General features: G+C 41.9%; 2 protein-coding genes across 2 annotated transcripts in view; both read left to right on the forward strand.

Moving 5' to 3' along the window:
• Positions 1-13,260, forward strand: part of LOC139658375 (delta-like protein 4) — a 35,980-nt gene extending 22,720 nt beyond the window's left edge. Inside the window, exons 10-19 of the mRNA XM_071536493.1 lie at positions 6,332-6,586; positions 7,127-7,184; positions 7,741-8,004; positions 9,052-9,112; positions 9,484-9,614; positions 9,872-10,041; positions 10,297-10,516; positions 10,636-11,377; positions 11,590-11,698; positions 11,851-13,260. Of these exons, the coding sequence (XP_071392594.1) occupies positions 6,332-6,586; positions 7,127-7,184; positions 7,741-8,004; positions 9,052-9,112; positions 9,484-9,614; positions 9,872-10,041; positions 10,297-10,516; positions 10,636-11,377; positions 11,590-11,698; positions 11,851-11,856 (2,016 nt within the window). The 3' untranslated portion in view covers positions 11,857-13,260. The remainder of the gene's footprint in view (positions 1-6,331; positions 6,587-7,126; positions 7,185-7,740; positions 8,005-9,051; positions 9,113-9,483; positions 9,615-9,871; positions 10,042-10,296; positions 10,517-10,635; positions 11,378-11,589; positions 11,699-11,850) is intronic.
• A 1,567-nt stretch (positions 13,261-14,827) lies between these two features.
• On the forward strand, positions 14,828-17,306 carry LOC139658385 (glutathione-specific gamma-glutamylcyclotransferase 1-like). The gene is made up of 3 exons (XM_071536510.1): positions 14,828-15,266; positions 15,460-15,495; positions 16,492-17,306. Exons 1-3 carry the CDS (start codon positions 15,096-15,098, stop codon positions 16,912-16,914), a joined length of 630 nt encoding a protein of 209 aa, XP_071392611.1. The 5' UTR covers positions 14,828-15,095; the 3' UTR covers positions 16,915-17,306.
• Positions 17,307-27,311: the final 10,005 nt, after the last annotated feature.

Here is a 27,311-nt window from a genome sequence, read left to right on the forward strand (position 1 = left end):
ATGTACACAGCCAGCAGTTATGAGGTCAACTGCAGTTCAGCTAAATAAATGGAATCCAAACAAAAGGTCGCATTTCACTGTGAGGGATGCTGAAAGCGTCTGTAAGTAATGCTTGACTCTTGGTAGGACGCTGAAGAGGCCTTGCTTAGGTACAACACAACAGAGACAGAGTTAGTAGAGTCCTCACACTGCTTGAGCCCTCATCTACAAACACACACATTCCCCATCCATTACCCATGCACATACACTCCCACAGACGAGGACACAAAGCACAACAAATTCCCAAGAACCGCTGTTCGCGAATCGGAAGCAAAGGTAGGAAACTGGCCGAGCATTGACCAAATGGGAAAAGGACAAAATAGGAATTTCAAATCCTCAAAGGAAACAACAACGGACCCTCCTAAAATACCTCCTGGTCCGTCCATATAAATAAACAATAATATGACCAGTGGACCATGGAGGTCATGTGCCCCTGGTCAGGAAGTGGAGGAAGAACAGCAGATAAGAGATCATTAAGTCTCTGGATAATTAAACCAGAATCGCAGGCCTTTATCGTACCAGATCACGCCATCTAACAGCGTGGCATGCCAAGGTGAAATTACCAGATCCTAATCACTCTGATGGTGTTCAGCGATTATGGTGAACTTCCCCTACGGTGACATCAGGTCAGAGTCCATTCCAACTTTGAAGACTAATATTGGCTATTACTGTAATGAAAATCCCCCCTGCCTCTGATAGTAAAGCCAGACAAACTGTGCCTGTGGGATTTTTTGGGTATATAACTTGCATCTGTGCTGCCAAACCACCAGTAGTCAAGGGAATGCACCTGTTCCCTTCTCATACTAACAGGTAGATTTATGCCTGATGGGCCCATTGTCTCAGGATGGTCGGGCTGAGAAGCTATCTGGTGCGATTTTAACAGCCCTCTTCACACCACTCTTCCCGCTCCTCTATTTCTCTCTTTCCCTTTCCTGCCGTGGGGTTTGGTCTGATGATGCTTTGACTCTCGCAAGGAAGGATTTCCTCAAGGCTACTTCCGCGCACACAATTAGCCTTGTGCTTGTAATCATTCAAATATTTGCTTGGATGAAAAAAAAAAAAAATAAAAAACATGTTCGGCTTTCATGTGCTGTGCATGTCCTTCACATATTCCTTTTCTATTCATGTGCAGAAAATATAAATACACATCAATTAAAAAAAACAAAACAGGAACAGGAAGACAACGACAGATAGACACTATTAGAAATGTATCTCCTTAAGCTGAGCAGGATGTGACATCATTAGGCAAGAGTGACAGATGTGGAGTCTATCCGGTCCCTGCTGACGCTCCATGTGTCGAAGGTGGAGCCGGTCTGTTAGGATCAATAGCCTGTATTGAAGGGATGGTTGGTCCTGCTGGCCGGTAGGAGGGAAGTGTGTGCTGCTGTTCCTGTACGGACGTCCCAATGGATGGATCACTCTTTCAAACTTGGTGGGGTAAGGGGGGCTTTTGGCACACTGGCACACAGGCAGCTGTCACACACACACACACACACCGCCTCAGATCATCCAGAAGCCTTGAAAAGTTTGTTGTTGAACCTCATATTACACTACAGGCATAATTGATGTTTTGAGGCCGCGATCCAGCAGGCCTCTCAGCACGTGTCCAACGAGCTACCACCTTCTCAATAGCCCGCATCTTTACACCTACATGCATCGCTAAATGGTGTCAGTGACTAAAGTGTGTTGTCAGTTGCGCTGTAAGGGTAGAGGAGTGCTGACACGGCGGTGTTTTGTCAACAGAGCAGCAACAGGGTGGCTGGAAAGTTCCAAAACAGCCCGGGGCTCCTATGAGACAGACAGGCGTAATGTCAGAGGCTCTGAATTCAGCTTAATGTCAACTGAAGGTTTGAAGGTTTATACTGACGATAAACTGGTGACCGTAACAGTCTTGTATACACTGGATCTTTAGAAGTCATATGTCTAAAAGCTCGGAGACATCACTTGATCCGGAGCTAATCAGTTTTTGCTCCCGAGGTGATACTAACATTTAACAATATGAAACACTAAATCACACTAACTAGGATGCCATATACTGTAGCATTACAAACTCATAGGAAACATTTTGAAGACATGCACTCAAGCAACAGGCTGCTGAAATTCAACATTTAAAATAATCCTTGTCTTTACCCTGAGCACATTATCTAAAAGTCTTTTTGGGATCATTCCATTTTCTCCCACATTTTCAGTTCAAACAAAAATCCCAACAAAACTATATGAAGGGAGTATTTTCTGTAACTATGGGTAGGTTGATGGTTAAGACGGGACAGTGAGGGAAGGCAAACAATCCTTGCCTTTCTAATTGTGGCAGCAGGTGATTTCTCCTCTGAGGGCGACATGGTTAGATGCCTCAGATCCATTGGCAGCGCACATCAAAAGCCCCATTGATTTGCTGGACAGATTGGGGCATAGAGATCAAATGCGCTGTAAAGAAGTGTTAAACTGCTGTGCATTAAACAGGGCAGATTTCTGGGCTAAAAGGGGCCATCTGTTAGCACTGTAGCTAATTTCCTATTGCACTTGCCCAGATTGTTGATACTATTGGAACAGTGACCGGGGCAGGCCCATGTCAGGCCTTACAGCCTTACAGCCTACTGATACTGCATGTTACAGAAAGGAGAGAGAACCAGTCTGAGAGGACAGCATGATAAAATAATTCTGTAAAACCTATTATTGATAAAATGATAAATGCGACTATCCTCAGGAAAATGACACACAAACACAAAACTGGTTTGTTCTCTAGCCTCCACTATTTGATACTGTCACCATTTGACAGTATATCTGTGGCAGTTGACATTTCAGTCAGGTCATTTGTCCAAATACAAATTTACAGTAAAGACAAACTGGCATTCAGCTGAGGGAAATTTAATTACAGAAGGTCTTTGATCCCTGCTATACTGATGAAGGATAAAATAATCCTCATATGTTTTGGAAATAAATCAGTATCAACAGAGTCCATTGGTGTGACTGTAGGCCTGCAGTATGAGCAAATGTGCCTTGTGTTGCTCATTTCTCACATCCGAAGAAAACCAAAGTCCAGAGTGACAGACAGCTGAAACAGCGTGTCCCTAATTGGATTAAAATATCCGTGGTTTGAGTAATGAGATTTCAAGCATGTTAAAATCTGTAAAGTATGAACAGCTTGACAAGGCAAACTTTCCTGCGAATACAGACATTACAAATCTGCCAAGCAACAAAACAATTACATCAGGCAATTTGTCATAAATAGCAACTTGCCTATTAAGTCCAAGTCCAAAAGCTCTTTCATACCTCTTCATTTCCCAATCAAAATGTTATTTTTAGGGTTTGGATGCCAGCTGAAAAGCCATAGAACAATCAGAAGTCAGCTTTACAAAACACTGTCACAAAGAAAAATGATGCCCAACAGAGGGCTGCAGATGGACTTGCGGAGGGCCGATGTCTGGTTTCCAAGGCTGTGTTTATTCTAGAGCAACACAGGAGAAAAGAGCCTGTTAGGTTATTGTTTGCATTGGCCAAGAGTAAATAACCCTACAGCAACAGACTAAAATGTTGTATTATTTCAGGCCAGGTTTTCAATCTTAAAATACACAAAATAAATTAGGGCGCAAAAAGATTGATAAAATGGGGAGATTGTGGTGTAAATATTGAGAAAGTCTGCTAACTCCATTATCAGCAAGGCGCTTCTCCGTATCTGATCCAAGCCAGTGTTTTCTCTCATGCCACACAGAGAAGATGTTCCGATCTGAGCGCCTTGTTTAGTACAGTCAAAAGCTTTGCACGGCACTGAAACCGGAGCTACAGTTGGGAAACCCTAACCAAGGTCCATCAATAATTAAAGCGTATGGATGTTTTGACGTGTATGAGGGGAAGGCTAAAGCACCATTACTGTATATAGCTCTCTCTACAAAGGAGATTGATGACGCTCTAGAGTCTCTGGCACCCATATAAACTGCAGAGATGCCTCACCAGGAGATAAGTGACTAAGGTCCAGTTTGCTCCTACCGTGCGTATACACTAAGCAGGACGTGAATATAGGGTTAAGCTGCTGCACAGTCCATTAGAGGGCCGCATTGATACTCCACAGGATCCGCGCGATGCAGTCAATGGTGGGAACGCCGAGGGCTTCAATGCAGCAGAGGTATGAGATGTCCGGGCCTCTTACTCACACTGCTCCAGACTCAATAGTCCATTGTCTCTGCCCCAAAGTGGAACCTCAAACCAATAAGTCAGAGGTGGGGGGTTGGATATGAAGTCATCTCTGCAGGAGAGCGGTGCAGCCAGACACCTTCATGTGGCCAGGGAACAGTTCCTAAATCCTGTTCCCTCACTGTAAATTCTCTCAGACAAGTTGGCCTGGTGCAGAGGTGATAAAGCCAACAATGCCTGTGCCCAGCGTGAGTTCACGTGCGATAAAAACCTATATGGCATTTCGATTTATTTTCTCAACAACCCTCCATATACTGCTTTGGGTTCATTTTGCTTTCCCTCTCTCAACAATCACTTGAACTTGAAAAGAGAAGAAAGTTTTTCAGCTGGCTCTGGTGGATGTTAGTTCAACAAATATTGTTGCACTACATGTAGGATACAGTCTTGACTTTAATTCAAACAAATGGCGCTTTCAAGAGGGGATTATGAGCTATAATGTGATATAAAGTGGCTGAACAGCTGGATGCTTGTGCTGGTTATGGTCTTTTTTTCGTATGCATAATGAATAAGTAGGCTATAAAGTAAAATATAGTCTCTCTCTCTCTCTCTCTCTCTGTGTGTGCATGTGTGTGTGCATGTGTGTGTTACAACATGCATGTAGACATTTAGTCATCTGATTAGATTTGAACAGTGTATGTTTTGTGTGTCTGCAAGAGAGACAGAGAGAGAGAGAGAGAGAGAGAGAGAGAGAGAGAGAATTTGAAATAATCAACAGAACTCCAATACAAAATCAATTAATCATTTCAGAAAGGACAGGATGATTACACTGGGCTTGTGCAAAAGATCTGAAAATAGCAACATTTCACAAGCAAAACAACTTGATTATATGAATATTAAACTCAAACTATAATCAGTATCTTCACAATAAATCTTGGAGGGACCACTCCATTGGTTGACTCAGTACTTAACCTCGCTGATGGGGATGAGAGAGACCGTAGGCCTGTTCAATTTAGCTCTCTAAATTTTCAAATGATTTATGAGTTAGACAAAGTGTGCAAGTGTTTGGAAGGAGCAGCCATTATCATACAGCTGCGGGGTTATCAACAGCTCCGTCCTCTCCGTCTAAAATAAATACAGGAGACAAGAGAGGAGGCTGCAGGGTCAGGAGCCGGCCGCATCCAAGAGAACGGAGCGCGCAAAGACGCACAACCAATTGATGATCCCTAAAGAAAAATGATATTCCTATAATGTTGCTATAGGAACTCAGTGTGTCTGTGGTACTCAACAGTGAGTTTAGTGACTCTATCGACATTTAGGGTAGATTTTATCTCCTATGAATTCATTATAATATTACAATAGGGACTTGTAACCTAGTTTGGCGGGATACTAGTGTTTTAAGGGAATGCAAAATACAGGCTGCATGCAACGTACAAGACACAGAATTCTAGTTATCATCTGAACCAGGTGAGTCAAAACATAATCTTCCTTTTCAACCATAAAAAAAATGCTGAATGTTAATCATATTCGAGGCAACAAAAAAAAAGACGGTGCAGAGGAAAGTGGGCGGGTTTATTGACTGGCAGTGTCTCTAATGACACTCCACTCCCGTATATAAACTGGGAGGGACGTCAAACATCCTTCATTAAGAGTCAGTATGCGCTGATGCACCACATGTGCGCATCACTGTTGGCAGCACAAGACTCGCATCAGCACACCAAACACAAACATCTGACCGGCACGATGGATGGGCAACAGAAAGACAGAAGAATGACTAATTTGTGGATATTGACGTTACTGGTATTTGTCTAACCTCTAGCACTGGATAACTCGGGCTTTTCCAACTTCTTCTGGATACGGATCGTGGAGCTGGATCTTGTCCCTACAGGCTTTTGAAGAAGGATTATATTTATTATCACCACTTTATTATAAGCACTCCATTTTCACCACCACTTGGAATAGGAGCGTTTTGCGGGAGGACAACTTGATTTTCAAAGGATACGCACATCAAACTCTAAAGAATGGCCGTTTGGTTCACCTCTATCCTCGCAATCATTATAACATTACTTACTCAGGTATTTTTTTTTATCTTTGCAATACAGTACAAGACTATTCTAGAAAAAAAATGTTGCATTATTTTGTGTGCTCACTGTTTGTATCCTTTTAGGTTCTGGGATCAGGTGTGTTCGAGGTAGATCTCCATCAGTTTGAGAATACTAGAGGTTTGCTGGCAAATGGACTTAGTTGCGGCAGGACTGCAGGCTGCAGGACTTTTTTCAGGGTTTGCTTGAAGAACTACCAGACGGTGGGGTCTCCTGGGAACTTTTTATTTGGCAGAGGCACCACACCTGTTCTGGGCACCAACTCCTTCAGCATCCAGCAGGACGGCAGGCTGCGTCTGCCGCTCAACTTCACCTGGCCGGTAAGAGCACCTGTCCTGCTGTCCGGACCGCGACTTTTATTTATTTAGCATTGAATTGAAGTGAAGAAAAGAAGTGGATAAACTATCTGACATCCAATCGGTGACCATCATAAGGCATCAAAACCAACAAAATGACCCAAAAAAAATCACAGATTTTCAGAAAAGCATGTTTTTTCGTAAAATACCTTATCCTCCTATCAAACTGCTGCTTACTGCATAGGATGAATTTATGTCATTAATATTTATGTAACTCACTGTCAACACTGTGGGGAGATAACTGGTGAGAGTGTAACCTATGATTACAGCACTCATTCTCCTACATTCTCTAATTGGGACAATTTATTCTGAATTATAGTGAAATTAAACTATTCCTCATTTTGCTGGGGACAACTTGGGACACTTTCAGTTAACCCCAAAAATGTTTTTTTTTGTTTTTTTTAACAATCACTATTTTCTGCCAATAGAGCCAAGTATAATGTAGACATATCAAGTTCATTTTTGTTTTTTGTGGTGACGTTTTTTCCCCATTCGTCCCCACAGGGTGCTTTCTCATTAGTTATTGAAGCCTGGCATTGTCCTGCATCGGATCTACCTGGAGGTGAGGAGCTGCGCTGTCTGTCCGCCGCTAGAGGGAGACATGTCGTGTAGCCTATGACTTATTACGCATGACACAATTCATTAATAACATCCACTTATTAATACATGTTAGCAAATGCATTTGGCGTTTTCAGCATTATGGATTCGTGTTTGTTAGCACGCGCTGTGAGTCACAGGACATTTTATACAATCGCATCTCTCCAACACAATTGCACTTCCCTTGGTTTATTTTTGGCGTGGGAAAGTGTAGAGGCTCAAGTGAGAATATGAAACCCTTGCCAAAAAATCCTATGACCGCCTTTTCCTGTATTTTACACCTTTTTTGTTAGGTCCTTCATAATAGGGGAATAATGGCTACATGTGTTGCTGACAAAAAGGAAAAGGAAATTTCAATATACTGTACGCCTATTGTTATTTGAATCACTGAAAGAATAGTTGTTAGACTGTCAAAACACAATTACATGCACTACATCATAGGCTGTGGTCACCTGATACTTACAAAATGTGTCTGCTTTACTGTAGGCCTAACTTTATATGCCATGCCCTGTTCTTCACAGATACCACCAACCCTGAATTCTTGATTAGTTCTTTTGCCATCCAAAGACAGTTGGGAATAGGGCATGAGTGGTCCCAGGATGTGCAGACCGGGACGCAGACGGAGCTAAGGTACTCATACCGGTTCATCTGCAATGAAAATTACTACGGGGACACTTGTTCCAAAATATGCGCTCCAAGAGACGACCATTTTGGCCACTACACCTGCAAGCCTGACGGGCAAATAGCCTGTCTACCAGGATGGAAGGGAGAATACTGCCAAGAACGTAAGCAATCAGAGTAAAGACACCATATGGGCACTTTTCTTTGTTTTTGATAAAGGTCACAAGTCAGATTTCAGGCCAGGGTTTGCTGTTATATTGTCTACATTGGTGCTCAGATGTCATAGTAATCGTCAAGGATGCAATGATTTAGGCATGAGTGAACTTAAGAAGTAAGATAAGAGGCCCTCCTTTACAGTGGCAGCTAAGATGCGTTAGCCTCTTGTGGAGGGATACCATTTAATACTATTGTATAAAAAGTAAGAACTAATGTATTTTATTCTTAATCAGTGATAACTGTATTCTAACAATAATGTGATTCTTCCGCGATATAAGCAATATAGTTCTTGAACATGAGCCAAAAAACTAGGTTGCAAAGCGACACATATATAGCATAGGCCTACATCCTGGTATGAATAGTGATTTTCGGCTGGCTCATTAAAACATAACTGTTATGTGATCACAGGTGTGAGTTTCTCAGGTATTTTACAACTGCTTCGAATGTGACTCAGCCAATCACAATTGAGGAACTATTTACCGGATCTATCTACACAACATTTAAACAGAGATAGGCCTACTTGGTGCACTTTCCCTCTAGGCGCGTGCGGGTTGCCTAATCCAGGGCGGTGGTCGCCCAGCAGCACGCGCCGGGGTTAATCGCGGCATTATCGTCCGCCACGCGCCACTAAATTGCGAGCTCTATTGTTGAACCGGGAGGGCAGCAGCTGCAAACGGGGCTCGAACTGCCCACCGATAACAATGGGGCAGCTGTCCCGCTTTTTGAGAACAAGCATCTGCTCCGCACTAACCAGCCGTTTAACACTAGTCTTATAACCATGCAAAATCAATGTCACATACAGTGCAGAACAGGCGCAGCAAATTATGGTTTCTCATTGAAATGGCCAGGTAACAGGTTTTATTTCGAGAAGAAAAGCATTTAAAGGTGATAAATGCCAAATTAGGAGCTTGTTATAAATGCCACATTAGAAGCTTATTAGGTCTTGAGCTTTAAGTAAGTCGTAAAATTGTCTCTTCTTTTTTTTTGTTTTACAGCACTCTGTCTTGAGGGGTGCAGTGAAAGGAATGGAAATTGCACATTACCTGGAGAGTGCAAGTGAGTATTCACTTATTTGGCTGTATGTTTACCTATTCATAAATAATTCAATTCATTGGTGCTTCATTGTCAGTGATTCCATACATTGCCAAAGCAGAAATTGACAAAAAAATTTGCATTCACTACAGAACAATAACAAATAGAACAGATTAACTATCAACAATGTTATTCTTCATTTAGTAGATATAATATATAATAGATTTTAGTAGGATTCTATACAAATATCACAGCAAAACTATAAACTATACATAATATTCTACAGTATAGTATTCTACAGTGAGTCAGAATTTCAGTGTGAGTATAATAACAGTGTGACGTTAATGTTTGTGTATGAGCCCACAGTTATTGTGTACTGTTTGTGTGTGAGACAGATGCAGAGAGGGCTGGCAGGGCCTCTTTTGTGATGTGTGTAAATGCCACCCGTCCTGTAAACACGGCACCTGCGAGGGGCCGTGGGAGTGCACCTGCAAGGAAGGCTGGGGAGGCCTGTTCTGTGACCAAGGTCAGTCCCTACCTCGCATCTGCTTTCTTTTTCAAAGCTGCAAGGGAAAAAAAGAGCAAAAGAATGAAACTGAATTGTGGTTAGGGGTCAATGGCTATGGTATGGGTAGTAAATAAAACAGTGCTGCCTCAGGCTAACATGACAACCTCAACAAACGGTTGATGAGGTGTGATCCTCAGTAGAATATAAAGACAAGAGGCAAAAGTTATTTTTGGAGATGTTCTACTTGTAATCTTTCCACACACATTTGTTTGCAGATCTGAACTACTGCACCCACCACAGACCCTGCGCTAACGGGGCCACATGTATGAACACGGGCCAGGGCAGCTACACTTGCACCTGCCTGCCAGGCTTCACAGGGGTCAACTGCGACTCAGAGGTCAGGGAGTGTGACAGCCAGCCCTGTCGGAACGGAGGCCGCTGCCTGGTGAGTCCGGAAGTCTCTCTCTCTCCTTTCCCACAACACAGGCTTTCCTGTTTTTGTTTTTGCCTCAGTCTATCTGCTAGTCCAGGAGGATGCTACCGATTGTCGAGTCGCTGGATGACCCAGTTCACAGACTCTCTACTGTAAATAGAATTCAAACTGAGGATGAAGGGGGTGCGTAGGGGGCAGTTATGAATGTGGTGCCATAAGCAAATCTGACAGGGAGCTTGTTGATAAACTTTATGTCTTTGCCTGCAGGACACTGAGAGCGGCTATAGGTGTGCATGCCCACAGGGGTTTGAAGGGACACACTGTGAGCACAGGATGCTGACCTGCGCAGATACACCCTGCTTCCACAAGGGAAAGTGCAGAGAGAGGGATAATGGGCGTAGCTACATGTGCGAGTGTCCAGCGGGCTACACTGGACTCAACTGTGAGAAGAAAGTCGATAAATGTACCTCACTGCAATGCACCAATGGTAATACAGCATATTCTCTCTGCATCAAAAATAATCTATTCTTTCTGTACATCTATACATGAAATAATAATGTGAGTGATTACAGAGAGTGAGGGACAATGCTGCTTTGTTTTGCACAGGTGGACACTGTGTGATCCATGGTAACCTCCGACTCTGCAGCTGTCGCTCGGGCTTCACGGGGCTGCGCTGCGAGATCAACATCAACGAGTGTGCCATGAACCCCTGCGCCAACGGCTCCACCTGCATAGACCGCATCAACGACTACACCTGCACCTGCCCGCCAGGCTACACGGGCCACAACTGTGACAAGCCCACAGACCGCTGTGCCTCTCAGCCCTGCCTGAACGGAGGGACCTGCACCGCCGGAGCCAAAGGCCAGCCGACCTGCGTCTGCCCCGCCCATTACAGCAGCCCCCAGTGCCAGTCCTACGACGTGCCTTCAGCCATTACCCCCAGCCCCAACATAGGCTGGGTGTCCAGTGACAGGCTGAGCTGGGCGGCCATCAGCCTGGGCGTAGGCCTGGTGGCTCTTCTAGTGCTTCTCTGCATGGTGGCGGTGGTCGTACGCCACGTCAAGAAGCAGCGGGACAGGGAGCGGGACTCGGAGACCATGAACAACCTCTCCAAGGCCGACTTTCAGAAGGAGAACCTCATCTCCACTCTAGAGCTCAAGAACACCAATAAAAAGATAGATTTGGAGGTGGACTGTCCCAGGGAAAAGTCCAACCACAAACACATCAACCACTACCACCTGGACTACAAAACCTCCAAGGGGTACAAGGGTGAACTGTCCCTTTTGGGCAAAGATGAAAACTGTGAAAAGACAATAGAAGACAAAATGCCATTGAGTAGAATGTACAGGTGAGTGCACATGAAAGGATTGAAATGAACAGCTGTAGTAAGGTGTGGCATTTATATTGCGTAGATAAACGGAAGCTCTACAAAAAGTATTTGGTCCATCAACATCTCATCATTCAGTACTGCAAAGATTGGAACATCAAATCCTTCATGTCGGTGTAAGATAACATTGGTGCTGTGCTTAATAATTGACACAAACTCTCTTTACTTCACAGTGAAAGGCCGGAGTGTAGAATATCAACGATATGTTCTTCCAGAGATTCAGTGTACCAGTCTGTGTTTGTAATAGCAGAGGAGAAAAATGAATGCGTCATAGCAACTGAGGTGAGCTTTTTTCATATTTAAACTGTTTTCCCGTTTCTTCTGAGCATGGCCTTGCATATATCATCAATTAATCAGCAACAGACAATTTGTTTTTACTTTAATTTCCGAGCTGCTGAGATGGTCACTGATTTGTTCTCTCTTCTCTCTCGCAGGTATAATAAATGGAAGATATTAGTCATTCTGAACATTGGATGTCTTCTGGACTGTTTACAAGTGTAGAGAGACTGGGATTTATTTAAATGCAACTTGCTGCTCTTGAAAACTTGATAACTGGATGGAGCCTGTGCGCTCTTTGAATGCAATAGAACTCAAGCTACTAATTTTTGTTAGAATGTAAAGACTGAAAAGACTGTTGTGGGAAATAATGAGCAAATCTGACTTACGGACGCGCCTCTGATGTTTTCGATTCAGACCCTTGTCTGGTCCGTCCAAGTTCATCCAAGGGCAGCGGGCGTAGATGTTTATGCCTGCGTGTTGATTAGTAGAAGAGGACTATCTTGATGTACTCCTCTCCACCTTATTGCGATAATCAGCAATCAACAAATCAACTTACTGCCAACAAGCCTGTGGAAGGAGCCAGCCATTTCCATTTTCAGTGGCCTGGCTATGCGCTATGCAAGCAAAAATGAGCATTGTGCTAAATAGAAGAGTGACAAAAAACTACTGAAAACGGTTCATTTTTGAAGAATATTTGAGGCATGTCAGTTTTGTAAATCTAATCCTTTTGATAAAGAATGTATGCAGCCCAGATCACAAAGCCTTATGTATGGGTTTAAGAACAACATTGTGCCCCGCCTTATCTTGATTTCTTTGCACAACAAAATGGAGGTAACATAAAAAAATCAATTGATGCAATATGCTACAGCGCCAGGGAAACTCAAGATAAGGCCTCATTTTACCTTATGCAAGATCACCCATAAATAAAGACAAAGAAATACATGAAGTGACTATCGTACCAAGGACGCCTTCAATTGAAATTACTGAACCAATAATGTTATTTTGTAAGATTAGTCTTTCATTAGTAATTTAAGAATATGAAGCACTGATCTTTTTCTTTCTATGTTTTATAAGATTATTTTGTATATAATGTATATTTATATGTTAAGATTAGAAGTATGAAATGTACATTTGTTTTTAAGTTGATGCCCCAAAAAGTTGAATTTATTTTTAAAATGTTGTTGGTGTTTCTTTCTTTTTTTTTTTTTAAGAAGAAAAAGTAACAATGAATACATATCTGGTACACTGTTTGTTTGTTGGTCTTCAATGGTTGAGTGTACGTGGTCAAATAGAGATCCTGATTTGCCTAAATGTTGGAATCATCTAGAATCTTTATTTGTGTCACCTGGTGTGGAAGTGGCTTCATTGTCTAGATAATGTTTGGCCTTGTAGCATTTCTAACGATTCCATGTGTATGTCCATGACAGGCATGTGTCAATGTGATGTGAAATCAATGTGCTAGCAATCATTCAGTGGACAGTATTGTAATTGGCAGCAATGTAAGGACTTGCTCAGACAAAAAGATATATATTTAAAAAATCTGTATGTGAAAATAAAGAATTCTCGTGGTCTTTTTACCCAACTACTGTATAAATGAACCTGTTAACTGTCACATCAAGGCTCTGAGGAACAAAGGACAAGCCTAGATATGATGCATCATACAGTATGTTCTATCAGAGTCACCTCTCATGCCTCTGCCAGTGGTAAGCTTAGAGACCAAGCTTGAAAACTGAAAGGGAGGGGTTAGACTGAGGTACTTAACAAAACTAAGCAGATGCTTGTGGCTGTGTCAATGAGAAAATCAGCATATGCCCTTTCACTGCTGGAGCGTGAGCAGAGCGAACAGGGCCCCCGGAGCCCGGCCTCTGCCAAGTCTCCAGCTCTGAAGCTGCACACACAACGCCCAACTGACACCACAGCAAATTACGTTGTTACCCATAACACCTCTTGCACTTCCTTCAACTTATGTCATTTTTCAAATTGCCTTCTCATCACCGCCCTCCCACTAGAATGCATTTTTACTGCTCTGAACTCCTGTTTGTGTGCAATACATACAACATAAACTATTTCCCCAGCACCCATAGAGGTGAATGTTCCCTTATTCTTCCCTTATGTCTTCTCATGCATCTGCCTAAAATGAAAAGCAGCAGGTTGAAGACTGTAGAAGGTGCTTGATGTCTCAAAGAGTGGAGCAATGTCTTTAACTAACACTTGGGGGCAGTAAGCCCTGTGTTTTTCCACTTCCACAACATACAGTATGTAGCTCACAAAATATCCATACATTGGTTATGAGATCATGCCATATAAGGGACATATCAATATTATACTGGCTTATAGAACTAGGCAGAGGGCAAATCAGCTCAAGCAGTCATTCATCAATGACCAGCCTGGGCACAAGTTCATTAGGTCCCAGAAACAAACCCAGGCAGGACACAGACACGTAATGAGCTTAAGACAACCTAGAAGTAACACTCCCAGCTAAATACCTCTATTTATAGGTAATCTGATTAGCTGCTGCCATCACTGACTATTTGACACTCAAGGATACAATAGGTGCTCCCAGACTAAAAATAGATAGGTGGCTAAGGAATAACATAGTAGTGATATACAGTACATGCCTTTGACCATGATGTGAAAATTCAAAATGATGTGTGAAGATAAAATATTCCTCGGTTTTGTAAAATGTGTAGGTTACTGTTAAGAGGAGTCTTTTGATGTCACTACTTTTTGTTGTTGTAATTTTGTTGCACTGGAACTTAATGTCTGATGTTTGCTAATGCAGTCACCTGAAGAGTTACAGTTGTTGAGCAAGAAAGAAAGAAAGAAAGACAGAAAGAAAGAAAGAATTCCTTCAAGCCATTACAACATTCTCAAAACGATTAAATATCTTAAGGTTTGCCTACGTTTTTTTCCACCAGGAGTTTAGTAGTCTGCCCAGTTCAGTTAGTCAGAATCCTGCTTCGTGGAATAGGCCTCTTGGTTTTACTCCTACAACGATCCTGATTGGCTTGTTCGTTTAGCTAAGCCCGCCCCTTCTGTGATTTCATTGGTCGGGACCGTTTTGTTCTGACGAGCTCTGAACAACAAATACACGTGTTTGTACTTCAGGACGATACAGCAGAGAAACTGACACATCTACACATTTTAATGATATCTTGATGATACCGGGCACAATAATAGACACTACGCTTTCGACAACACCCCGTTAGGATTTGGTATAGCAGATTGTCGTCTTCCTACAAAGCCGTGGATATTATTAGCCATTTGTAATTATAATAATGGCAGTCTGATGCATCGGAATGCATAGAAGAGGCAACATCGGACGGCAGCTACTTCTTGATAGATATAAGTTCAAATAAAAACTCAAGTCACTTTCTTAAAGCCCAGCCAAGTCATCGCAATGAAACCTCACGGCATTATAGAAGAGAAGAAGAGTATGTGGATTTTTGGCTATGGCTCCTTAGTCTGGAAACCTGATTTCGAATACAAGAGGAGCAAAATCGGCTACATTAAAGGATATAAAAGACGCTTCTGGCATGGAGATGATTTTTATCGAGGGGACAAAGAGAGGGTGAGTTGTGTACTTACTTCTGAAGCTTTGTGACTTACTAAAGTTATTGGATTGTCCTACAAATCATTCAAAACATGTGATCTGATAGCTCTATGATGATATTTATGAGTGTAAAAATGCTTGGTGTGCTTGTGTGATGTGATGATCTGTCATGTCCTCATACTGACAGTCTGTCTGTCCTTTCTCCCCACAGCCAGGCAGAGTGGTGACACTAGTGGAGGATCATGAGGTAAGAGTGTCCTTGTTTTGAAGTACCAGTAGTCTTGTGGGCTACGGTTTTATGTATTATCTATTTAGGGAAGTTCTCTTATAAGCCCATTTTGGGTTGTTTTTTTTTACCTCTCCTGGACAATTGCATTCTCTTCCATATGTGTAATATTCTTCTACTGTCTATTATTATGTACAAAGGAAAATAAATACATATCGCATATAGTATGTCTTAACCCAGTAAGACAGTAAGTATTAACCCAGTAACCATTTGCGAACAAGAACAACCGTCCCAAACCTATAAGTTGGAGTGCCAGTCTTCTAATGTGGAGACTTATTTTATAGTCTGATATAATGTTTGCCTGAACGATTCTAAGTCTAACCAGTGATGTAGTGGAAAATAAAAAGCTGGGTAAACCAGTTGTTGATCATCATAAGGCAAACAACCACCAATATGAAGAAAAATCTATTTTCTATATTTTCAGAAAAACACTGATGTGTGATTTTTTTTTTGTCTTAAAAAGAGCCTGTCCTTGTATCGTTTACATCAGCTTGATTCTACTTATGATTAATGCTGTGAATCTAGGTCATAAAGAGTCATGTCAGGCTAAAATTGTGGGTAAACTGGGTGGCTTACACTCCTTGGATTACATCCAAGTGACCTTCATTTTATGGTGATGGTTTCACTTCCCAAGCTGATTTCGTGTCCAGATATATCCTCAGATATTCCTCAGATATTCATCCTAATAACTGTCACAGTCACATTTTCTAAATTCTTGATTAAGGGATGGGACAAACTCTACAATAGGAGACAACAGTGTATGTTCACTAATACAGGTGAAACTGGGTGAGGCTCTGGGCATGTTTATAATAACAAAACTGAAATTCAGTGGTGTTCACATTTATCTATTTCTCAATTAATTACTTATATGTTGCACTGGATATGTGATATTTAGTTGTGCTGTGCCTTTGACATTTAGTATGCTCACTGTCTTCCCTCCACCTGTTCCCCCTGCAGGCCTGCACCTGGGGTGTGGCCTACGAGGTGACGGAGTCCCAGATCGAAGATTCCCTGCAGTACCTGAACATGAGAGAGGCCGTGCTGGGCGGTTACATCACGGAGACGGTGGACTTCATCCCCAGAGAGAAGGGCCAGGGCCAGGGCCAGCTGCCGGCCCTCGCCTACATCGCTACCTCTGACAACCCCATCTACCTCGGCCCCGCCTCGGACGCCGAGATCGCCGCCCAGATCACCACCTGCAGGGGCAACACGGGCCACAACCTCGAGTACCTGCTCCGCCTGGCAGAGTTCATGAGGCTGTCGTGCCCCGAGGTGCAGGACGAGCACCTCTTCTCCATCGAGGCGGCCGCCTTGGCCTTGTTCTGTGAACTCAAGGTTGATCCTTCCCCCAGACCAGTGATCCTTACTCCTGGGAACTAAACGAAAGCACTCCATATCATAAAAAAGGTTTAAGATAGCAATACAGTTATGTTGTTTCATGTAATCCTGTTGTGTGTCAATGGGTGTATCTTGTTGTTGGGATGTTTTCATACTTGGTGAAAAGGAAAGTAAGACTCGATATACATGTTGAAGGGAATGCTTGACCAGATTAGGCAGTCTGAGGAATTCTGTGCTTCTCACAGTAAATCCTAGTATAAAATATGTAGGTCACACACAGTCGACTATAAACTATATACAAGAAGCATGTGAATTTTTTTCTTCTCATCTTTTTTTTTTCCAATGTACACTATGGGATTACTTTTCCTTTCATATACCATGATCTTTTAAACCTTTGTTGTAAAAGGATGTCAAAACCTATTTGTAAATATACTGTATACATTTTTTTTTTAAATCTATTTTAATAAAAAAAAAAAAACAGGATAGCTATGTGCATCATTGATTTAACAGATATGTGACAGAGGTATTTAGATAATTATGACACATACAGATAAATGTTGTTACTGTATTTATAACAGAGACTGTTGTTTTGCTGAAGGGCTGGGCCTTGGGTAAAGCCCATAGGCTTTCACATACCTCCCCAAGGCCTTGTGAGTTTTAACATGTCACGTATATTTTTCTGGATGAGTGCCCAATCACATACTGTACATGCTCCTTTGACTCATGCTCCCAAGTCACATGGCCAGGCAATGCACAGCTGTGATCTCTGGCTTGTAGGAAATGGGGGCTTTTCCTCATAAAACTGTGAACTACAGGTCAACACGCCTTCAGAGGTTTTTCATTACAGAAACACATCTTTTGGGTAGCTGTAATACTGTGCATATGTTGTTTTGTACTTTAAATATATTTTAAATATGGAAGTTTGGTGGATCTCTGACATATGGTAGGCATAAACTCGAAACACTCAGTCATGAATGTTGTGTATTATACAGGTATATAACAGGTCAAAGTAAGGTGTTTGTAAAGTAAGTACACTTGTCAGCAGAAATCTTTTGTTCAGAGTATATGCCAAGGTTGAGTGGAAATGCTATATGTCACACACAGCAGTCTGTAAAAACAGACCGCTGTGGAGGTATCTGTTAGAGTACACCAAGTCAGCCATAGAAGAAAAACACAAACCATGCCTTCAGAGCCAGTAGATTCCTTTCCTGGAAGTCTCTCTGCACCTAGTTGAGAAGTGAAGACGGGGCATATAGGGGTGAGGGGTGTTACAGGAGCAGGGAGGTGGAGGGGCAGATTGGATTTCTCTCCCTGTCTGAGTTTTGCTCACGTTGCAAAAACATGTGCACGTGCCACATACCAGACCAAAAAAGAAGTGCTTTCAGCCCAGGATAAACACACATACATTATAAGCTGCACACTTCTGCGGCACACTGCTCCACATTCCTAGAAAACAGATGAAAACTGGGTCAAAGGTTTGAGCCATGAAACAGTGCGAGGAAGCATGCAGTCCAACAGCTGTGCACATGTACATGTAGTGTAGAGATAGACAGAAAGTCAAGTCTAAAGAGCACTTCTGATACGGGCTGAATCTTTACATGTGATCCCTCATTACGTAACTAAGGTACTGTTAGTGCTCAACTGATGTAGGAGGAAGTTGTAGCTGTTGTTAAATGACAATTGAAACACGTATGAAGAGTGACAGTTTTGCCAGAAGTTGAAATATTTCCAACTTCCATCAATCAGCACTCTGACTACTAAAAACACGTCAAGCTCACAGCGCTGTCACCAACACTCAACCACAAGGTTTTTTTCCATTCTTACAAAACAATGTAATATACAGTAACTGACTCATAACAGCTGATGATAATTCAAAGTATATTAGCTGACTCATCGCCTTCCAAGTCACACCCTGTATTTAATTTGTTTTCTACACTATGTACGTACGTATATTATCATTTGTTGTGAAGATCCCACGCAAGGTAAAGACTCCACCTACCTACATTAACAGAAAAGTCTCACCTAGGATTTGCAGCAATGACCTAATTCCTGTCAGTAAATTTCATCTCATCTTAGGACACCAAAAATGTCAGGGCTCATCCTGTGAACCCGCATTGCTGGAGACAAACCAGTTTAATCTGAAGATAAGTATTGTAAGTAGTGCATTAAATGCTGAAGAACAATATGAAGCCTGATAATTCAAGATCAATATTATCTGATTCACACTGTATGAGGAAGCTGCAGCTGCCGCAAACAGCTGCTGCTCTGTCAAGGCTGTTATCAGCCGAAAATGTCAAAGTAGATTATACATTTCTCCAGGAGGTACAGGCACATCTGATAATGTGCTTATGAGGGCTGAAGTAAGCCTTTACTTCTTTCTTTCTCTAGTTATTTTTCAAAACAATGAAACAACTCAGGACGTATATTTGAAATGACAGCTAATAAGCACTATATTAGAGCACTATGATTTAGTAAGCTGTCAGTCTCTCATAAGAACTAACAATAAAGGTCAGCCAATCAATAAATGCCCCTCACTAAGCTCTGTTAGGGCTCCTTGGAGAGGAACAGAGTGAATATGTGACCCTGGGGTCACCAAGTTAGAAAATGCTTGGTCACAAAGATGAGTGCAAGCCATGTCCGTATCTCTGACCTTTCTATTACCACTGTGGATATAAAATATAAAATCAAAGCAGGCAGATTATTCTATTGATATAAAAGAAAATTAGCAATACATGTAGACTATATATTGACATATCATGGTGTTTCATATGCACTTCAGAAACCTAATCATCAACATTATTGCCCTTCCTGAGGTCACTTGCTCTCTAGGAAAAGATGCCAGCCATTATCCTCTGAACAGAATGCACATTGATTATGTGGAACATACACAATGCTGAGAAGTGGAGACTGAGGTCATGTCCTCAGGATGTGTGCTTGGCCTATCACTGCTCAGAATAGTGGACACACATTCCAAAAACATTACTCCCACTGATCCATCCTCCACCTGCATGCTAATTTGCACCCAGGCTGAACCCTGACCCTTGACCTTGGAGTGGTCAGTGGAGGACTGAAGGTCACCCTGGAAGTGCGTTAAGGAGAAAGTGATTGGGCCGCTAATGGAGTCCTTCCACTTTAGAGCCCCGGCCTCCCTGTACTGGGCCGTGCCCCAAGGTCAGCTCTGTCTGCTAAGGATCAGCTCACCCCACTCTGGGCTCCTGCCACTGGACATGAGAGCTATGCGGTCATAAAGGCCACCGCACCACAGAAGGAAGATTGTCCACTAATAGAGCGCAAACAATGGCTAATGATTTGGCAGTAAACCACAAGCCTTCTTTCAGCCCTCTATCAATCAACCAAATAGAAAATTAAACTAATGTTCCATATGGTTGATGTTATACTGAGAGAGCAGTATTCTGAACAGTTATATCAAAAGACTCAATTTGTCTTGGCTTTTGGTTTAGAGTAAAACATGTGGAAGCACATTTCTTGCAAACTCAAAACCAAAATTACTTTAATTACACTGTGATATGTGAACTTGTTTGCCTAATTTAACGTCACAGCAGAGAAAAAACCCTGATCAGACTTGTTCATCATTGCACAGTGATATAGCCCATTTTTTCATGCATCCATCATTGTTGGTGGGTGATGTAACTATTGCTTCTTCTCATCCAAACAGAACGTAACTCACGACCACTGGATCTTTAATCCAATCTGTTTGGACCAGGACTGGTGACTGAACCAGGCCTGACCCAATTACAGCCCCGGCCAAAGAGCTGTGTCCTGCTTCATTAGTCTGGCCCGCCCCTGAGGAATGGCACTTTCACTGCTCTTAATTTAATTTCCCTAATTTCATTTACACTCAAGCCCTCCACAGCCGCCCAGGCCTGGCCCAGGGGTGTCGGGCCCTGAGGTGAAAGACCTTAGTGAGATCATCCCTTCATGAGTGAACTTAATATCTGTTTTAACTTGAAACCCTATCAGTATCTTGAAATTGGACACATTCTACGGTGTACTGTATCAGAGCATGAATTCAACCCATGTTGCCTGATGAAAATGATCAGCTGATAAGTAACATCATGATCCTACTTGTTTAGTAAGTAAGTGATATTGTATGAGCAGTAGAAATGAAATTCACAGTTGCATATGCCTGTTTTCCTTTATTTGCTTGATAAAGGGATCATGGTGAACTCAAGGATCGGCCTCTGAGGTCCTGATGGAACATGTCAGTGCCTTTCGGAGACGCTTGAAAAATGCCTTGAACTTTCCCTTCTTCTTGGTCTTTTTGGGCTTGGTTCCATCTGTATTGGAAAAACAAAAGAAAAAGAATAATAGCAGCGATATATTTTCTAGTTTTTATGGTTCTCTATTCAGATCTTCTCTCGTTTTACCTTTGTCACATTTAACAGCATCATTGTTCTTCTATATAGGCTATTACTTACTTTTGTCTGTTTGAAAATATATCAAATGGTTTGTGTAATTCACATCAACAATATCTGTAACTCACCCAGTGTGGCCACAGCTTCAGGAGCTCCAGATTCCTCCCTCCTTAAGAGCAGTTTCTACACCCTCACCAAGGACTGCTTTCATAGCAGGTGTGGAGACAAGAGGATCCACAGGTGCAGAGGTGGGAGGGTGTGGTCCAATGTGATCCTGCTCCACTTTGGCAGAATGCATGTCAATCACTATGGTCATCTTATACCTTGAAGCTGAAGAAGCCACTTTTGTTCTACATTTGTGGAGATACAAATATCTGAAGGAGTGTAGGTGAGTTTTGCAGTGGCATCTAGGCCGGCTCTGACATCCAGTTTAGTAGCAAACTTTGCAGCCACCTTTCTTACAACAGCTTTGCAAGAGTTGGAATTCTTCTTTCCTGTCTTTGCTCTGATGAAGGCCAGAGAGTCCACAGGAGCAAAGCTGAGGAGTTTTGAGATGGCTTCCTGGAATGTTGTGATGGACAACTTAGAGCCAGCCTCCAAAGCCAGTGTGTAGAAGTCACCAATGAAATGTGTGGAGTATTCATTTAAAGTCATTATTGTCATGACAGTTGCCAGGGCAGCAGAGGTGGGAAGCTGTAGAGGGGCTTCTTGTTCTACTTTGATGGCCTGTTTAGAGGAAACGTCTGAATCCAACACACTGAGTCTGGAAGACACAGAGTCCTCCTTTACAGCTCCAGAGTGGGTGGCAAGAGTGTCTACTGGAGCAGAACTCAGAGGTCTTGCAATGGCTTCTGGGATTGCTAGGGCAGCCAGCGTAATAGAAAGCTCAGGAGCCAATTTGCAGACATCCTCCTTTTTGAAATATGCTGAATTCTTATGAAACAGCATATTTGTGGTGACAAGAGTATCCAGAGGTGGAGAGGTAGAAAGCTGTGCATCAGCTTCCTGGTCTGCTTTGCCTGAGACCAAGTCATTCAGTCGGATTTTCTGCGCCTTCTTTGGCCCGTTAAGATGCTCATCCAGAAGGTATCCTGAGATTTCTGTGGCTGCTACGTTCACAATAAGTTTCCTGAACCAGTCATCCTCCAAAGGTTCCGTAGATTTGTTTTTTCTCAGGATTGCATCAACTTCTTTTGCTGTTCTCTCCACAATCAGCGACACGTCTCTGTCATAAGACTGACATTGAGCATGTTGTCCTCCTCCGTAGTGATGTAAACCCACAGGAAGTAACTGAGAAGGGTCAATAGCTTCTCCATCAGTGGTTTGACCTTGGTTCCCAGTTTTTCTCTGTCAGCAGGTGATGGAATGAAATGTTCAAAGACACCATCAAGTGTTGCCATGACAGCAGCTTCCTGGACCATTGACGCCCTGGGGGACACTGACTTCTTTGCTGGTTTGGGCTTCAGACTGTCAGCAGTTGTCTTTAGGTTAAAAAAATAAAATAAAAAAATAAAAAAAAGGATTCACAAGTTACACAACCATCAATATACAGCAATAGTCATTGTTATTTATGGTTTCACAAGAAAAAATAGTTATACCTTTCTGTTAAGGGGGCGTTTGAAGTGCTCCTTTTCAATATCCATTTGAAGCTCCACTGATATTTTTCGGAGGGTCAAAAGCCGTTTATGGTGCCATGCCTGTGTAGAACACAGAGCTTTAACACTCACTCTCTTTTCATTGATAAGCAGCATAAGTCTATATAGGTAGGTGTTTACTATGCTTACCAAGTCAAGTGGTTGGAGGGTGTCCAATAGTTTGCTGTCAGTCATTCCAATGCACCTACATGTGGAAATGAAATGTGTCACAGTTCACATTTTCAAATGTGTTACTGTCTGCCTAGAGAATCTGCAGTCTCTCCATACTTTATCTTCCATCAAAGTTTTTTCTTACTTACGTATTGACAAAGACGGTCTCCTTCCTGATCCATTTCCCTAGCTCTTTGATGTTTTCTTGAGGTAGACGGCCACGCTTCGCAGCCAGGAACCTCTTTACACGTTGTTTCTGCAGAGAGGGACATTTGGTTACAACCTCAGTGAAGGCACTGTCATGTTTATTCAGCAAAGTGACTGTTCTTACCTCAGTCAAGAAACTGTTTTCCCTCCATCCAGGACCCTCCATGCTGTTGGGTTGGAAGGAGTCTCAAAATGCTTTTCACTGAGGTACAGAGTGACATAAAGCTAATCCAAAAATGAAGTATTTTAAAATGCTGTTGAAATGTTTCATTCAGAACTGCAAATGACACTGGCAGGCTGTAGGTTGCTCCTGTTTGTGTGTGCGTCACTGTAGTATTATGGCTAACTGTTGCACCATGACAGAACACTGCTGAAGGCTCTGTATTGTAAATGCTCAAAGACACTATAGTGATTCAATGTCAAATATAAAACATATACTGCAATAACATTAATGTCTATAAAAATGTTAATTGTTTAAATTGTGTGGGAAATGAAGCAGATTGCTGTTAAAGTGTACCCAGAATATAACACAATGGCACAATGCAGAATATTTCACACATATTACACACAGTACATCTTATTGCTGAATGTTCTGTAGGTCTATTCCTTCTTTAACAAATGACTGGTATAAAGGAAATTAATAAAACATTAAACAACATACAGTACAGAATATAGTTTCACACATAATGCACAATAGATTGCAATAATATTAGTCTGTTTCCATTTATTTTTTCTGTTCCATTTTGCAAATCAGCCACAACTACAACTACTGCTACTAGTGCTACTACTAATACTAATAGCTGATATATCTAATCCTATAACTACAACTACTACTTCAACTACAACCTTAATTACAAACAACTGTGTTTTTATGTATTTGTGATAGCTATATTTTAAATTCAAACTGTAAGGGAACAGTGGACCAAGGACATTTCCTCTTTAACTCCCACTCTTAGGAAGGGAGGGATGGGAGACGCTGAGGGTATCAATTCAATGTGTAGTAATCAAACTCTCTGAAGAGAGGGAGAGGTCTGTGTATTGGTAAACACAACACACTTGTGTTTGCACAGCAGCCCGTGCCACTGAGCCGGTGGCGCAACACAGTAAAGCTGTCTTGACCATATGCTCTGCTCACTTGGTGAATGACGTTATCTTGCTCTGTCATCAGCATTGAACAATGTTGGTTGTCGAAACAGAAAGAAGCATTGCACAACTATTTTTTCCTCAGAACCACAGCAGAGCTGGTTTGAGAAGTAGATGACAGTCAAATGTGGGCAGTGGGAGTGGTGAAGTTAAGGGATGGGACTCCAGCTCCCCCTGTTGGCAGGTGCTGGCTGTATGAGAATAGGAGGCACTGCAAGACAAGCAAAGTGGGAGCAACACAGTAGATGTACATACATGACTGTTAGGATGCTATATCCTATATCAACATCGTCTCTACCCTAAACAACCACATTTGGTGTAGTGTATCTGACTTATTAGCCTGCAGGAGTTATTTTATTAGAACAAAAGGGACAGGGGCATCTAAATAATAAAAACAAGACATTTTTAACCTTAATGTAATAAATTATTATGGATGCTTGTGTGACTTTCTTAGCTACTGTTTGACTTTCGTGGAGATTTCCTCCAGGAGATCATTGGTATGATAAAGATGGCCCTGACATTAAGCTCTTGTGTACTCAAGTACTCTGAGTCACTTTCTTAGCCTGTATCAAAAGGCCCTGGAGGTTTCCTGCCATTTTTCTCAAGAACGTTTTCTCTCAAAGAACAGGAAAGGCAGCTCTGTTTCCCACAGACTCACAGAGGTTGGATATCAATGCCGTTTCACTGTAGAACTCCTGCAGCACACAATAAGGTAGATGCAGAGTCATTGTGATAGAGCCCATGTGCCTCTCTTCTTACAGCACGGAAAAAATAAGGATGCTATTCTTTATTCCATATTCTGCGTACGGTTTCATTCATACTTGTTATATGAGCTGGTACATTTTCTATTTCTATTAATATCAGCAAAGATGGATGTTGTGACGTTAAAGTTCAAACCTCTGACAGTTATGCAGTTGATTTGATTGTAAACAGCAAGCATTAGGAAATGCACCTTGTTCAACTTGATAACACCTTGTTAAAATGCTTACATTCAATTGATTATAAAAGGCCTTTACTTTTGAATACGAGGCTTTAGCGTTATCTGAATAGCATTATAATGCCAGATTTTTTTACTGTTTTTTTTTTTGGAGCATCAACAATCTGTGTGCTTAGTGATAAGGGCTTTCAAAGTGAGGAGCTTTGATCCGGCCCTATCTTTGACTTTCAGGTCAAACAGCAATGTTGGTTCATTTTGTTCATTCAACACTGGCTTTGAGATGCCCCAGCAAGATCTGCGTACAATCTAGAAATCTCATTTCATTCGTTCTTTCAAATATTCATTTGATTCTCTGCAGAGTGCTCTTTAATGTTCAGTTGATACAGTTTATCATGAACTGCTTTAATCTCCTGCCCATTTCCTCCCCTTTAACTTCTCGTTGCACATATTAAAATCTAGCTACACACATTCAATGGAAATGCACCAATTTGATGCATTTAGACAAGAGCCAATTTAGCAATTTATAAATCCGCAATCTCATCACCATGACCCTGCAGGAGCTCAGAATCCCCCTTGCTTTGGAGTGTTTACCAACATAAACATGTTTCTTGAAATGAGTTAGGCAAGAAATGATGCTTTCTGTTTGTTTGGAGAGCTTTATCCCTTTGAAAGGATCATGTTCTCTAGTTATGAGAGCAATCAGCCAATTGCAGCATAGTTTTCCTGTTTATATAGATTCTAATCGTGCTTTGAAAGATCATATGCTGCTGTGCGGACTGATGTGGAGCCAATTGCAACTACATAAGGATAAAACACAAATGCTTCAAAGGCCAAAGGGTGAGAGTCCCGTTGATATTGTTATCAGTTCCCTGTAACACATCGGTTCACCAAGCAGTCTGATGTTGTGAAAAGTCCTGGTCCCATGTGGTTTTGTCATAAAAGGGAATCGTCATGACTTTGGTAACTTCTGAGGGAAAGATTTAAAATGTATTTTTCATGCAGTTGGTCTATCATTTAAAATGAAAATCTACCTTGTAGTTTTGATGCTTGAGGAAAAATCACTAGTTACACTCAGGGATGTAGTGCTCAGTTTGCCCTATGTTTTATTAATGGTATAAATTAGGAGTAAGTACCGAGTCTTTCAAGGAAAAAAACATGTATTGATGCTTTTCTGAAAATATATTTGATTTTCATTTGTAATGGTTGTTGTTTGCCTTACGATGACCAGTGACTGGAGGTCAAAGTTTACCCACCTTTTTATTGACCAATTCATCACTGGTTGGACTCGTCAATCTCCAACATACAGTGACTAATGTAGTTTAGTGTATTGTTCTGTAAATACCTGATGTCTAATTAGCTGCTCTTGACTGATTCCTTAACATGAAGCATTACTGTAAACAAGAAATCCAATAGGCCTGAAAACCTATTCTTATACACCAGATGAGGACAATACTGGATAATACTGTGCATATTCTAAAAATGGGTTAAATCAATCCATTCATCAATTTACATATATCCTCCCATGGTCAATCAACAGGCAGATCTATTGAAGGATAATTGTTTGACAGTTTGGGAGCAGAGCTATATTGTGTGCGGGACGGGGGACAGACCCCCTGTGATGCTCTCTGGAGGGTAAAGGGGGATTAGCCCTGCTGCTCTTGACCCCCTGCCAGGGTTTAATGGAGCAGGAGTAACTGAATTGATGGGGATGTACGCTGGCTGAGAAAGCCGAGCCCAAAAACACTTGGGCTTTACTTAGAAACTGGGACAGGCCGACTTACCATAAGCTGGTGCAGATACAAATGATATAATACTGGTTATGAAACTGATTCAGATTAACAGCAAAAAACTGATCCGGACAGGACAATATATCCGGATTCACGTGACTACAATGTATATTTGCAGATGTACTTCATGCTCTCCTGCAATAACTGGCGACAAGTCAAGAATGTGAGCGACGGGAGTGGGATG

The sequence above is a fragment of the Centroberyx affinis genome, unplaced genomic scaffold (genome assembly GCF_046629955.1).
Source record: "Centroberyx affinis isolate AG114_WGS23_722 - 3 ecotype Tasmania unplaced genomic scaffold, CSIRO-AGI_Caff_v1 ptg002885l_1, whole genome shotgun sequence".
Classification (NCBI taxonomy): domain Eukaryota; kingdom Metazoa; phylum Chordata; class Actinopteri; order Beryciformes; family Berycidae; genus Centroberyx; species Centroberyx affinis.

Bases quoted from the DNA above. Each gene is read 5' to 3' on its own strand.
- LOC139658385 (XM_071536510.1), top strand. From the start codon at position 15,096: ATGAAACCTCACGGCATTATAGAAGAGAAGAAGAGTATGTGGATTTTT. The intron at 15,267-15,459 runs GTGAGTTGTGTA...TTCTCCCCACAG, and splicing joins ATCGAGGGGACAAAGAGAGG to CCAGGCAGAGTGGTGACACT. The intron at 15,496-16,491 runs GTAAGAGTGTCC...TTCCCCCTGCAG, and splicing joins CACTAGTGGAGGATCATGAG to GCCTGCACCTGGGGTGTGGC.